We start from the raw sequence: 14,343 nt of genomic DNA on the forward strand, positions 1-14,343 counted from the left end.
CTCCTGCTGCATAACATCAGCTATGTGTCTTATGGGGAAAGGTGATTCCAAAAAGTAGTGAATCCTTCTACCAAAGCATCAAGTTCACACATCTTAACAGGTCTTATCGGGATTCTTGTTGCTTTAGCCACAAACTTTGACTGCTGTCACCAACAAGGGTGACTCCTTGATGGGGGGTTTGTTGTCTCTATGTGCACGATTGGATGGGTTCAACAGTACTTTACTTTGATAACCATTTCCCAATATATAGTAAGTAGGGCAGTCAATCGATTAAAATATTCAATAGTGATAAATCGCAAATTATTCACAATTTTTTCTGTTCTAAATGTACTTTAAAGGGAGATTTGTCAAGTATTTAATGCTCTTATTAACATGGGAGTGGACAAATATGCTGCTTTATGCAAATGTATGTATATATTTATAATTGGAAATCAATTAACAACACAAAACAATGACAGATATTGTCCAGAAACCCTCACAGGTACTGCATTTAGCATAAAAAAATATGCTCAAATCATAACATGTCAAACTGCAGCCCTACAGGCAACAACAGCTGTCAGTGTGTCAGTCAGCTGACTTGACTATGACTTGACCCAAAGTGCATGTGATTATCACAAAGTGGGCATGTCTGTAAAGGGGAGACTCGTGGGTACCCATAGAACCCATTTTCATTCACATATCTTGAAGTCAGAGGTCAAGGGACCCCTTTGAAAATGGCCATGACAGTTTTTCCTTTCTAAAATGTAGCGTAAGTTTGGAGCGTTATTTAGCCTCCTTCACAACAATCTAATACGATGCTAATTTTTTTTTAGGTTTTCTAGTTTTATATGATGCCAGTATCTTCACTCTAGCTTTAAAACTGAGCCCGCTACAACCTTAAAATCACAAGTTGCGTTAATGCGTTTAAAGAAGTTAGTGATGTTAAAACTAATTTGTGTTAACAAGTTATTATAGCATTAAAACTTTGACAGCCCTAATGGTTAATATAGATTGCAATGATTTAAAGTAATATACAGTTGACTTCATCAGCAATCTATTATCGTCTGTAAATGTCTGCTGTATTAAATCTGCTCAGTTCACACAGCTGTGTCAGGTTTAACATAGACAGGAGGCACACAGGGCTGATGGGAAAATACTCAGCAGGTTTTATTGTTGTATGGAAATGAACCACATAATAGCTGAACTCAGCGACCTAACCAAACTAACAACAGGGCGGTAGTTGTAATCTTTCCAAACTGACTTGTTGGTTGGTATGCGTCACAGGCCACAGGATCTCTACGAGCCAATTAGTTAAACAGATATTGTATTTGTCCTAATTACTATATTACTTTCAGCTGTGGCTTGGAAAAGTCACTACTGTTACCTCTGCCAGATAAACTCAGCATTGTCACCACTCCTCATTTATATCCATCCATTCTTTTTTTTACATTCATCTACGAATGGAAAATATATTTTTAAAAGGAAAAAAATATTTTTTTCTATTATTTTTTATTGTTAATTTCCCCTTTTCATTTTCCAAAGTTTTATTTTTTCTTAGATGGAAAACAGAACATGTTTGGATTTTTTTTTTTTTTTTACGAAAAAATTCAGTAAATATATTTCACAGTATAAAAATAATGTGAAAATAAAATAAATTATACAATAAATAGAGTGTAAGGAAAGGAAAAGATTAATAAAAAACAAAAAACAATTGGAATAAATTTGAAATGTCTAATCTATTCGTTTTTGCCAATTTTGAATTTTTTGATTTGATTAATTTAAAGCCGATGTCTATCAAGTTTATCAAATCAATTGACAATTTATCACTCTATTTTTCAATTCACATTCATTTTCATCACTTCCCTTTTCTTCAATTATTTTTTGTTACTCCCACCTTTGAGGCCACTTTCCTTAAATGATAAATGACAATTTTGTGTAGTGAATGATGAATGATGAATGTAAGACCGTAAAGATGCTGGAACATGTCTCTGTTTTCATCATATCATGACTGTTTTATTCAAATCGTCTTTAAATTAATCAAATCACTAGATAATTTCATCATCTCCATTTTTATCAATTAATTGTTGTTACTTTCAGCCCTCATATTGTTCAGTGTTTGGAGAGGAATTGAGATATAAAAATAGAAAAAAAAAATGTGTAGTTGTGTGACACCATGGTGATGTTTCCTCCAGAGCTGCAGGTGGTGCTAATTAAACAACACATGCCAACTATAGACATATACACATGCCTATAGAAAGAGGTTAGGACACGGTCTTTGAGCTTTGGGTATCACGCATGCGCAGTGTAACTGGAGCAGCTCAATTTCGGTGAGTGCAGACTGCGCATGCGTTATACAGTATAAATATAAAGTGATGATGACGCATGATAGCTCCTCTTTTTTCACTCTTCTTGGCCAACTACCGGAAGTCGTCACGGAGGAAAAACAACAACAAGAGGCGCTCACGTTGATCTCAGGAGTTGGTTTGTAAACTTCTTCACGACTTATTGTTTGTTTTTACAAGCTTGTTACTTCTAAATATTATTCAACATTTGAGCCGCCGTCAAACTAAACCGTAAATAACTGACACCTTGTTATAGTTAGGTTAGTAAACAGTTAACGGTTAGCTTAGCTTAGCTTAACTAACGGTTGTGTGTAGCATGAACGTTAGCTAGCTCAGTTAGTTACTAATATAAGTGTTTTCTTCTAAGGTTTCTTCTTCTATTTCTTCTGTACGTTTTTTGGACTTCTGCATACTTTGAGCTACATACACCATTCTTCAGCTACCAACATATTCAGCTCTTTCAGGACATTGGTGCTATATCTTATATTGTTTATACTATTTATACTTACTTACATATTTATACCACTTTCTCTCTAACGACTTACAGTTTTAAAGATTAATTTCATCCAAATACTACTTCGTCTAACTTCTGTCCAAGCACTTACAGTATTAAAGGTTTGTTCCACCCAAATACTTATAATTCTAAAAGTTAATTCCACCCAAAAACTACTTTCTGTCTAATTTCCTCTTCCACTTTTCACAGTATTACAGTTGAGCTTCCTGCTTTTCTAACAAAGTATTTCAGCTCTTACATTTTTTTGGGTCATGCAGTTGGGGGGGGTTGATGGGGGATTTGTGGTCTCTATGTGCATCATTCGATAACAATGCAATTGTTGGGTTCAAAGCACTTTCCTCAACTTTCTCAATATATTTTAAAGGGACTGTTTGTAAGAATCAGAAATGCTTGTTAACAGCGACACCTGTGGCCGTTAAGTCAACGAAAGTCAGCGTCATGTTGCTCGCGCTTGCTCGCTCTAAATAGACATGAACAAACATCACTCAAATATATACTCTAAGTTTCACCTGCTTGGCAGTAATGTTAGCTGACCAGACGAAGGTCTCGCCATGAATCAATGCTAATACTAGTGTTGGCTTTTCCTGCTTCAGCCTCCCGACCACGGCCAGAGGGAGACACGGCACCCTGTCGGAGACGGTAACGTTTCTCGCTGCAGAGCCCCGTCACTTCACAAGACACGGGAAACCTCTGTTGGTCTGGAGGAGCTGAAGCAGTTATTTCTGCACAAACGTCCACATTCACTAGATATTCTCAGAGCTACGAACTCTTCTGCAGTGTGGCGTGTGCGCGCATGCACCTGAGAGTGGAGCGAGCTGAGTGAAGGCAGGCAGGCAGAGGAGCAGAGTACAGCAGAGACTCCGGTCCTGGAGACCAAAGCTACTGTCTCCCCCGCGTCCTCCGACCGCGGCCAACACTGTTTTGCAAGACGTGCTTCACTAGATATAACTTTGCTGTTTTGGTGCTTCCGTGTAGTTTGTGTTAGAGTCTGAATCTGAATAGCGTAGCCACACTGAGCACGCATATGCGAGCGCGCATGGGACACAGACCCGGGTGATTTATACGTGTAAGAAGTTACAAAACAGTCCCTTTAACAGTATAACTTTCCCAATATATATTAAGTTTAAGACTGTGAGCATCTGTTTTCTGATTGTCTAGATCATCATGTCAAAACAGATGGGAGACAGCCATCGACGGTTCCTACAGACCATGATGGCCAGTGGCATCGTTGATGAACAAGGGGCGAGGGCGCTCTATCAATATTGTTGTGTAACCCACAACAGTGAGTTATTTTATATACATATAATCAGTTACTGATCGATCCAGAATATATTGTATATGTTCACCTCTGTATTAGGACACAAGATTTATAGCAGATCCGTGATTGACAACAGAACTAAAGTCTATTTTGATCATTGTCACCTTTGACGTTCAACTCAATGTTTCTATTGTCTTTTACATGGACCATTTTAAGTGTATATAAACTTCATGAACACAACTTTCTGGGAACATGTACGTTTTGGGCATATACTTTGCCTTCCAATTGATTCTGAAAATGTTAAAGTAGACAGAAATCTCCACAATAAAGGAATTATTTGATGATATCAGCCCATCCAGTTAAATCTAATCTAAAACAAAAGCACATGAAATAATGTGAGGAGACAGGACAAATATGAGAGTTAGAAATAAGTCTTCTTGATACTAACAAACTTGATCTTTCTTTCTTTCTTTTTGTTTTCAGCACAACACAGCCCTGACAAACTGGATGATTTCATTGATGCCATCAACTCAAGGCTGCAGCCCTTGTTCATGCAGATTAGAAAAGGGATGTCTGAAGACAGCGGTCACCAGTTCTATGCTTTGGTTAGTGAGTTTAATTCCTGTACAGAGCCTGCACTGTCAGGCCTGTTTTCCTAATTAGTGATTATTTTAAAGAGTTTTGGTTTGTGATTCGAGGTAGTGAGTGCCACAGCAATAGAACCTGTGTAGTGACAGTACACAGAGACGAGAAACGTTGCTTTGCCTGCATGTTCTGCAAAGTCAAACATGCACAAAGACTCAATTTAATCAAAGAAAGCTATCAGTGGTCTTTCAGGTGTTGCTACAGTATTTGACCAATTAAAATGATTAGATATTAAAACTAATCAGCACCAAATTCTTTCCTCTCTCACCAACCTACTCAAAATTCAACAGGTTGCCGTTTGTGCTCTAATACTGCCATCTAGTGGGCATTTTGGCGAACACACACATTACTCAGTTTGAGTAGTTTTTCAGTTGGGAAGGGTAAAAGATGTATGAAATTTGAAAATAGTTGCAAATTGATGAATGGATTTGTAAACCTGTAATGTCAGAAGAAAGCTGTCTGCATTACAAGTATGTTAAACCACTAGGAGGCATTGTTAACCGCTGTTTTCTTTTAATCCTGTCCAGGTGAACATGACTGAGACTGATGTCACCAGGATGTCGTCAGATTATGCTGACAATGAGCTGGAGCTGTTCAGGAAAACGGTGAGTTAAACTCACAGAAGGAAATCTTGCATATCAACATTTTGTACACTCTTTCAGCTCTGGTCTTGCCCAGTATTGTTATTTACACTGTGTGACCTGATAAAATAGATACCCCTGTATATTGTTATGCAAACCAGTACAACAGCCTTGTAATAAAATGCTACCTTTGTAGTAACATACATCTCCAATATCCCACGTCACCATTGAACAATTAAATTAAACAAAATCAATCTTCCACCACCCCAAATACAACGTCACTGCAATAAGGAAAAGACAGACAGAGCTGAGTGACCGTTGGCTTCAGTCAGAAAGGGTCCGTACACCCACATCAGTTTGATTGTTCCTATTAAAATACACATCTGTTTGTCTTCTTCAGTTTGTCATGACTAACTTGAGCTGTTGTGATTCAGATGGACCTGATCGTGGGCTCTGAGAATGGCAAGGCCTCCTCCACTGATATTCTGAACAGCGCAGACACCCTGACCACCAAAAAGCTGAAGAAGAGCGAGACGGAGCACCTCTTGAACCGACTCGTGCAGGACAAATGGCTCAGTGAGGTAAAACACAGTGTGTCTCCACCAGGATGTCAAAATCAAATTTAGGTTCAGGTTCTTTCTGCTCCATTTTCTACTAACTTCTAACCCTTTTTGTGTGGACAGAAATCAGTGTTGTTTTTTTAGAGCGATTTAATCACTTTTATCGCATTTTGTGTCAGTTGGGAACACTTTTATCAAGCAATTCAACATAGTCTGACTATCTTTCGGTAAAATATTGTTTAAGATCGGTGCATAACAAGAATATAAAAAGTAATATGAGAAGAAGAATATTCTCTAAGTCGACTAACCAGATGTAATTTGACCAGCCTCTTTGCTGTAGTATTTGACCACATCTTGCTCTCGGTTGGTTTATTTGATTTGTAATTGATTTCTGCTCATTAAATGCAGAAACGGGGTGAATACACTTTGTCCACCAGATGTATTATAGAGATGGAGCCATACATTCGCGCAATGTATCAGGAGCAGACCAAAGTTTGCCACATCTGTCGCAACATTGCTTTCCAGGTAAATGTTTACTCTGTTTGTCTGTTTTGTATAAACGTTATATCCTGTGTGAATGAAGTTAATTAGAAATCAGTTATTACAATCTGTCATTTAGAATCTCTCGATACTACTAATTTCATGAAATCACTACCTTAAGATAGTGAAATGCTACGTGTTTGGGAGAAATATTATTTATTTGAAAGCAGGCTTCCATAGTTACATAATGACATTAATAATTGTTACCAATAAAAATATCCATACCAGCAATTTTGTCATTTACAGATTACAGATATCTCATTTTTAAAATGTGACTATAAAAGCCTGAAATCAAATGTTTTGATTAATTAAATAAATAAATAAAATTATATAATTGTACTATTTGAAGCTGTCTGGAGATAAGAGTCAGAGGAGCAAAAGTAATTATGATTATAGTGTGAAGAAGCAAATCACTTGGTCAGACTTGCTCTTGACTATGTGATCGGCCAACAATTCACTTTTTTAATAATATGATTTTATGTGTTTCTGCCGTACAAACGGATACAGTAAGATTATGTAATTGTGATGTGTCTTGGTGCTTTTTTTTGTCAGTTTCTGTTCTATTTAATTTTTGCTTTAGTTCAGTTAATGTGTGACAAACAAAATTAGTTTGCTCATCGTATTAATCTGATCTGATTTCTTTTTTTCTTTTTTTCAGTGCCAAATTTGTGAGAATCCTACATGTGGAATAAAAATACACAACCCATGTGTGGCCAGATACTTTAAAGGAAGATCAGAACCGCGGTGTCCAGCATGTGATGACTTTTGGCCACATGAAATCCCTGGTATTTATTGTTTATTTATAGATGTCGTTTACACACATATTAGACCTGCTATAATTACATAAATGCAAATTTAAAAGTCCACATACATTTACTACATACTTTCTAAAAAGAACTGCCACCTTCTAGATCCGTTCCCAGGATGTTTTGCTTTTCAAAAATCACATATTTTGATTTTTGTAAAATAATTATTAATAATAAGAATAATAATAATAAGAAATGTGGTACAATATACTGATCTACTGCTTGAATTGTCTAAATTGTTTATATAAGATGAATGCATGAAAAAGGATTACACTATCCCTTTAGAAATATGTTGACCTTTTTGTTCTTTTTTATTTTTATTTGACCTTTTAAAACCACATAATATATTGGGCTTCCTTTAGATGTATTAATAAATACATTGAAAATGAATAGATGTATGAATGTTAAGTGACTAGAAAAAGAAAATACTTGTATTATCATCATCATCATATTATTTGTTCTGTTCATTACAGAAGTCAGACGGCCCCCGTCTCAGTCCAGGAGATGAGGACTTCAGCAGCAAATGTATTTTTTGGTTTTTTTCAAATTCTTTGTTTTCTACAGAACTTTGTAATAAACCAAACTGTTAATATAAATGTTTTTATATTTATTTTTACAAAAATAAATGAGTGTGTTCACTGAAATGTCTTTTATCCTGTTTATTTACACTCAAAAACAAAACCAATGCAATTTGTTATGCTAAATTTATACACAACATATCTGCATCTGAATGCTTGTTTCCGTCCTTGCAGTCATTTTCCTTCCGTGTTGTTCCCTCCTACATGACACTTTAAGCTCAATTATTAAGAACACAAAAGACATCTTTCATTTCTCTTTTTTTGTCTCATAAAGTGGATATGGTTTGGACATTAGTTTTGCATTCCTGCTGAATCTGTACATGTATAATTCATGATTATTACCTGATTTGTCAATTCTATCCTTCATGTACTATGAATTTATATCAAATTGGTAGCCTGCATCATTAATAATGTAATTACTTATCTTATGTATTTTAGATTAACAGAAGTTGGTAACACTTTTACAGGTCTGCACATTTCATGGTAATTAGGTGATACTTAGCAAGTAACCTATTTGAATTACTGCCAAATTACCTCAATATTTACCTAAAAATGGATCAAAAATGAACATGATTTAATAATCATATGCTAAAATAGCATATAATGGTTAAAGTAGGGCCCTTAGGCTTGAGAAGCAGCTGCTCTTCATCGGAGGTGGAAAACCAAAACTAATAGAAGACACTTCTGATCAGACACAAATAAACGTATCAATTAACTTTGTATTCTTTTCCTGGAAATGTATTAAATAAATTACCAGCTATTGGGAAATAGGGGAATATAATTATTAAATAATGTTAATAGACAATATAAAATAATTAATTATATACATTTATTAATTATAAATTAATTATTATATATAATTATAATAAAGTAATTTTCATTGAATTTTGAGGTCAATATTGGGGTGATCTGGCAGTAATTCCAGAGAAAATTTCAAATAGGTTACTTGCTAATTATCACCTCATTACCATGAAATTTGCAGACCTGTAATATGAAGTGTTACCGAGAAGTTTTGCTAAGACATAATTCATTAAACATAACCTTCTGTAGTGCATAGCAAAACCTTTATGGGTTCATAACATATCATGTGTATTATTATTATTTTAATGTGATATCTAAATCTTCAACAACTTGCAATTTACATCTTGATTCTAATTTATTTGTTGGCATGAAAAATACTAAATATATATTTTTTTAACATTCATTAGACATTTATTAATGTATAATTTAATTTCACATCTACTGATTATAATGTGCTGTTATCTAATGAAGAAAATTCAGTCCCATGTGGGATCATTGTTGTCACTGATGTGACGCTGCCATCTGTTGATGATGAATAGACCGACCACACTGTGAACGTGTTCGGTGGTCGACCTGACACTCAGCTGAACAGTTGTTACGAGTCAGGACACAGAAAGCCTGTGTTGTTGTTGGCTCTGTCTCTACTGGAGCGGTTATGAGGCTAATCAGACACTAGATGGCCTCGTTGTAAAGCAGTTAACATCGATTTAAAACACTGCAATAGCTTTGACAAAGAACAAAAAGACATTTCTGTTATATGAACACAATATGTGAATTGGGATTTCATCTCATACTCTCGCACTTAATGTTACATTTTGATTTTAACCTCTCTACCTAAGTTCCTGTTGTATGTCACCCAGATACCTGAAACAATAAATACTGTACTGAGTGGCCTGTCCTGGTTACAATTAAAATAATAATAAAGTCAGTGACTGCTGCGCTCGTGATGACATGAATTACAAAATGTTCAGCAGACAGTTGTATAGCATCAATCGGAAATACTAGTTTTATTAAATGGAAATGTTTTTATTTCATTTCAAAGTAGATTACAGTTTTTACTTAAAAAAAAAAAAAAAACGCAAACAAATCAGATTTCTCTAATAAAATATTTTGACTCTTTTTGTTTTGTTTTTGTTTAGAAAATAAAAGACAATAATAAATCATATTTTAACGAGGGTTTAGAATAGAATTTTTCCCCTTGGAGGGCTAAAACTGAAACTCAATGGTTTAAGCAAACACTATTATCTTGTATTGTTAGTATGGAAATTGTTCCCAAGTTCCCTTAAATAAAATGCCTTTTGTCCGTGTGCCACTATCTCTGCAAAAGTTGATGGCTGTGATAAAAACACTGGAGACACGAGGAAGCACTGTGCTCACATTGTTTATAGTGAACAACGTCTGTTCTTCTTTTCCCTTTAACCACATCGTCGCCGCTCCGCCTCAAATAAAACAACACAAAAATCTTCAAATCCACAGTTGGTTGAAGTGTTGGTACTTGAAGTTAGGAGCTTGCGGAGTCACACTTCATCATGTTTACAAATCTGACAGGAAGACTCAAAATTCAACTTTTTAGGGAGAGAACTCTGTTTCTGTTATAGTGATAGTAATCAAATGATTATTAAAGGAACCAATTTAAATAATTTCTCCAAGTAAAATTGAGTGGAAATATAACTTCTTTTCTTTTGATATTTTGGTCTCTCCTTTGAACTTCAAATGTCTAAACTTTCACTTTGCCGATTGGAAACAATTTACTGCAAAATAGTTTTGGTGCTCTCTTTGGGCATCTACAGGAGCAGAGATGTTTCTCTTGCAGTACATCCGAGGAAAACTTTTTAGACCTCCAAGTTACTAAAAAAGGTCCTTAAATTACCATTAACCCATTTATACCCGCAACTGACATTTCTGAATCACAAATGTGGAGACATTTCAAGATCGGTGAAACCGTTTGGCTGAAAAGTGAGTTTTCTGATCATACTATATCTAGTCTTTGGGCACATGGAACTACTGTTATGTATATTTTAGGACAAAACAGTCGCCCCATGTGCTCAAATACTAGATATAGTATGATAAGAAAATGTCTGTAACCTATCTCAGAAACTACATAACAAGTTGAATATCAAAGATCTGCACACATATGCAGTGTAAAAGAAAAAAAAATCATATGGAAAACATTTGATAAACACAATGTTACCATTTTTCCTCATTTTTTAAATCCTGCAATTTTTACTAATAATAAAAGTGTGATTTTTCATTCAAGACTTTTAACCAATCAGATCAAATGTTGAGGGATTTTTTCCTTATTATATTAAATATTTTTTGGGCACAAATGGGTTAAAATGACATTGGTTTTAGATTGTGGGTTGATTTGTTTTTTAATGCTTTGTATGGAACATGTGACATAACATCTTATAACAAATTATGACAAATGACTCAGCTGGTGTCGAGTAGATTTTTCAGTGCAAAAAATAAACAAGAACAATATCACACATACTCTCTCTCTTTGTATTTACTTTTATATACATTATTCATCTATATATAGATTCATACAACTCGTTCTCATATGTAATGTTCATCCTATATAATATTCATTTAGTCCCTATGGACATATTGTCATCTGTACAAACCTCTTCTTTGTTTATATATAACTTATGACTCCACCCGTTTATATAAAATCTATTCTCTAATATTCATCTTATATATATATATATTCACTTAGTCCCATATGTATATAGCTCTATGTAAATAACCTCTCTGTGTATAGATATAAATATAACTCCACCTGTATATGTAATTTATTCTTTATAATATTCTTACACAACATTTTGTATACAATATTTCATCAGTGTGCAACTTATACTTAACTCTTATTCATCAGAATATAACATATGTCTATCCTTTGCACCTTAACTGCAATCTGTATATATGTAAATACACCACATATATCCTCATATATTGTCTTAATCAGCACATTACTAGTTTGCACTCTGGTTAGATGCAAAACTGCATTGCGTTGTACTTGTACTATGTGCAATGACAATAAAGTTGAATCTAATTTAATAAAAAAGTAATATTTGAATGTAAAAGAAACAAATAAAAAACATAATCACAGGTTTGATTGATTGATGATGATTTTGTAAGGTTGAAGTAGTAGTAATATATATTTAAAATGTTAATTAGTTTGAATTATCAAACCATCCGAATGTCTCAAAAGGTTCACAAACAAACAAGCCCACACATTAACATGCCTGCTTTCACCCAGTTTTCCTTCCACGCACCGCAGCCTAATTGATTCCCGTTTTAATTATGTTGACCCAGACTCCGTCTCTCTTCTTCACTGACAACAAAAACCAGCGCAGGCCGGCAGTCTGCCTCTCACACTGTGAGGATGACACCTCCGTCTCCTTACAGAGGAACTAGTCGAGGATCCACTTTGATGTCACTCCCCCCGCAAAGGAAAGGTCAAAATAATAAATGTAGGCCCAATTGATGGGTTGGCAGGGGGGCGGGAGGGTTCGGCGCTGATTTTTGGACGAGTGCTCCCCTAAAGGCATAATGAATTCATACAGTCAGGAACGGCCAAAGAGGAAAACAGCATGGGTCCTCTTTCCATGAAAAGGTTGATCTAAATCTGTAGACGAGCCTGGCTCCTTCTTCCCACTCATTCTCCACACACGTCACTCTCTTCTCTCTCTTCTCTCGCTTCACACACACACATATGAATATATACTCCAAAATATATCCACTTCTCTTTGACACACACCTCTGCATATGCATCACCTTCACTGAGAGAGGTGAACCGCATCACCACAGAACAAAACAGAAAAAAAAAAAACCTTGGTAAGCTGCTCCACCGAACTCTTCCTCACAGCAAGACGTCTTTGATTCAACAGTCAGTAAGCCAGAGATACACAAATGCTTGAATATGTCTTTGAAGATTCCTCAGGTCATCTGGGTCGCGGGATATCTGGTAGTAGGTCAAAGGCAACTGAGCTACACCGTGTCTGCTGGCCTTTGACCTTCGGTCCATCATTACAAACTCATGTTTTGCAGCTGGAGAGCTTTAGCTAGAGAGATAGATAGGTAGAGAGATAGATTAGATAGATAGATAGATGTACTTTATTGATCCCAAATTGGGAAATGATTGTGTTACAGCAGCAGTTTATCTAGGCAATGCACAGGAACAATACATACAATGTACATGTCAACACTCGAGAAATATATCCATAGAATACAGAATATAAAGAATATTGAAATTCACTATAAATATACCCGACTACCATAACTAGCATAAAAAAAATCTAAATTATGAACATAGAATAACCCACTATATACATTAGCAAAGTGTGTAAGATACAATGTTTTGTTCTTTAATAAAATAAATAAATAATTGAGGTAGTAAATGTGCAAATGTAGCTGTGCAAAATTCAACATTGAAAATACAGGTAAATGTGTATAAAATAATATAATACACAAGAATATTTACTCATTTCAAGAATATTTACATTGCATGTATTACAAATGCACAGCAGCTTGGGCGGGAATATTTCACTCAACAGGAGCAGCTAGTGGTGGAAGAACTATTGAGATCTTTCACTGAAGTAAAAGTACCCCAATGTAAAAAAATACTCCATTACAAGTTAAAGCACTCAATTCATAATGCTACTTAGGAAAAAGTACAAAACTGCAAAATGTTCTCAAAGAATCAACAGTAAAAGTGCTTATCATTTATAGATATATCATATTATGGGAATATTATTATTGATGCATGAATATGCAAGCAGAATTTTAATGTTAATTAAAATGTACATGCACTGTTGAAAATTAAAATGTCATCTTATTTTACAAGTTAATCATTTTTATATTTTGTTTGTAAAATCTGAATCTGTAAAGTAGCCAAGTTAACATTTATAAATAGTATATAAGCATGTAATATTTGGTTCATAACACACTGTAATGTAATTGTAAGCGGATGTAAATGTTAGGCTGTTGTATAAACAGATAATTAATGACAATTTAGTAAAACACTGTTGTTGTAATAATATTAACTATGTCTTCATAGGTTCTAATTCTTGACAATGCTGTACATTTATAAACCCACTGGGGAAATATGTTTATATCTGCTTACTTATAGTGTGTTATAGAACATTTATTAAATGTTTATATACTATTTTCAAATGCTAAATAGGGGGGGCTTAAAGTGTTAGGCCTACCATAGCCGGTAAAGCTGTCAAATAAATGTAGTTTAATATAAAAGCACAAACTTCCAAGTAAATGTATAAGATACTTATACTACCACTGAGGATAGCAGACACAGAAACAAATGTGGTCTGGATAAGTTAAAAATATAAGGGAAATATTGAGAACATAACACATTATTAAGAAAAAAAAGTATCCCAAATTATTCTAAATACAGACAGTCATGAAAAGTAAAAAGAAAATGTCAAAAAAGTTTTTTAAAAAGTTATTAAAATCATAGTATAGTAAGTCATAAAAAGGTTTTGAAAAAGTCATAGTATAGTAGGTTACAAAATAAAATCCTAGTATAGCATGTCATAAAAGGTCACGTATAATATGTCATAAAAGTCATAGTATAGTAGGTAATTAAAAAAAATTATAGTGTAGCATGTCCATTAAAAGTCACATATAATATGCCATAAAAGTCATGGTATTATAGGTCATTAAAACAGTACCAAAAAAATCATAGTATAGCATGTCATAAAAAAGTTATTAAAATCTTAG

At 34.5% G+C, this 14,343-nt stretch overlaps 1 protein-coding gene across 2 annotated transcripts; it reads left to right on the forward strand.

Moving 5' to 3' along the window:
* Positions 1–2,308: 2,308 nt before the first annotated feature.
* Positions 2,309–7,868, forward strand: nsmce1 (NSE1 homolog, SMC5-SMC6 complex component). 2 transcript variants are annotated; one of them, XM_074630799.1, is made up of 8 exons: positions 2,309–2,460; positions 3,994–4,117; positions 4,577–4,698; positions 5,266–5,343; positions 5,754–5,900; positions 6,288–6,404; positions 7,078–7,204; positions 7,699–7,868. In XM_074630799.1, the coding sequence occupies exons 2-8, from the start codon at positions 4,000–4,002 to the stop codon at positions 7,731–7,733; spliced, it is 744 nt and encodes a 247-aa protein (XP_074486900.1). In that variant the 5' UTR covers positions 2,309–2,460; positions 3,994–3,999; the 3' UTR covers positions 7,734–7,868. The 2 variants fall into 2 exon arrangements, with proteins under 2 accessions (XP_074486900.1, XP_074486901.1); XM_074630800.1 differs by lacking the exon at positions 2,309–2,460 and adding an exon at positions 2,486–2,581.
* Positions 7,869–14,343: the final 6,475 nt, after the last annotated feature.

Source organism: Sebastes fasciatus, chromosome 3 (assembly GCF_043250625.1).
Source record: "Sebastes fasciatus isolate fSebFas1 chromosome 3, fSebFas1.pri, whole genome shotgun sequence".
Taxonomy (NCBI): domain Eukaryota; kingdom Metazoa; phylum Chordata; class Actinopteri; order Perciformes; family Sebastidae; genus Sebastes; species Sebastes fasciatus.

Excerpts from the sequence above, each read along its gene's own strand:
- nsmce1 (XM_074630799.1), top strand. The coding sequence starts at position 4,000 with ATGTCAAAACAGATGGGAGACAGCCATCGACGGTTCCTACAGACCATG. Across the intron at positions 5,344-5,753 it reads TGGAGCTGTTCAGGAAAACG|ATGGACCTGATCGTGGGCTC; the intron begins GTGAGTTAAACT and ends GTTGTGATTCAG. Across the intron at positions 6,405-7,077 it reads GTCGCAACATTGCTTTCCAG|TGCCAAATTTGTGAGAATCC; the intron begins GTAAATGTTTAC and ends TCTTTTTTTCAG.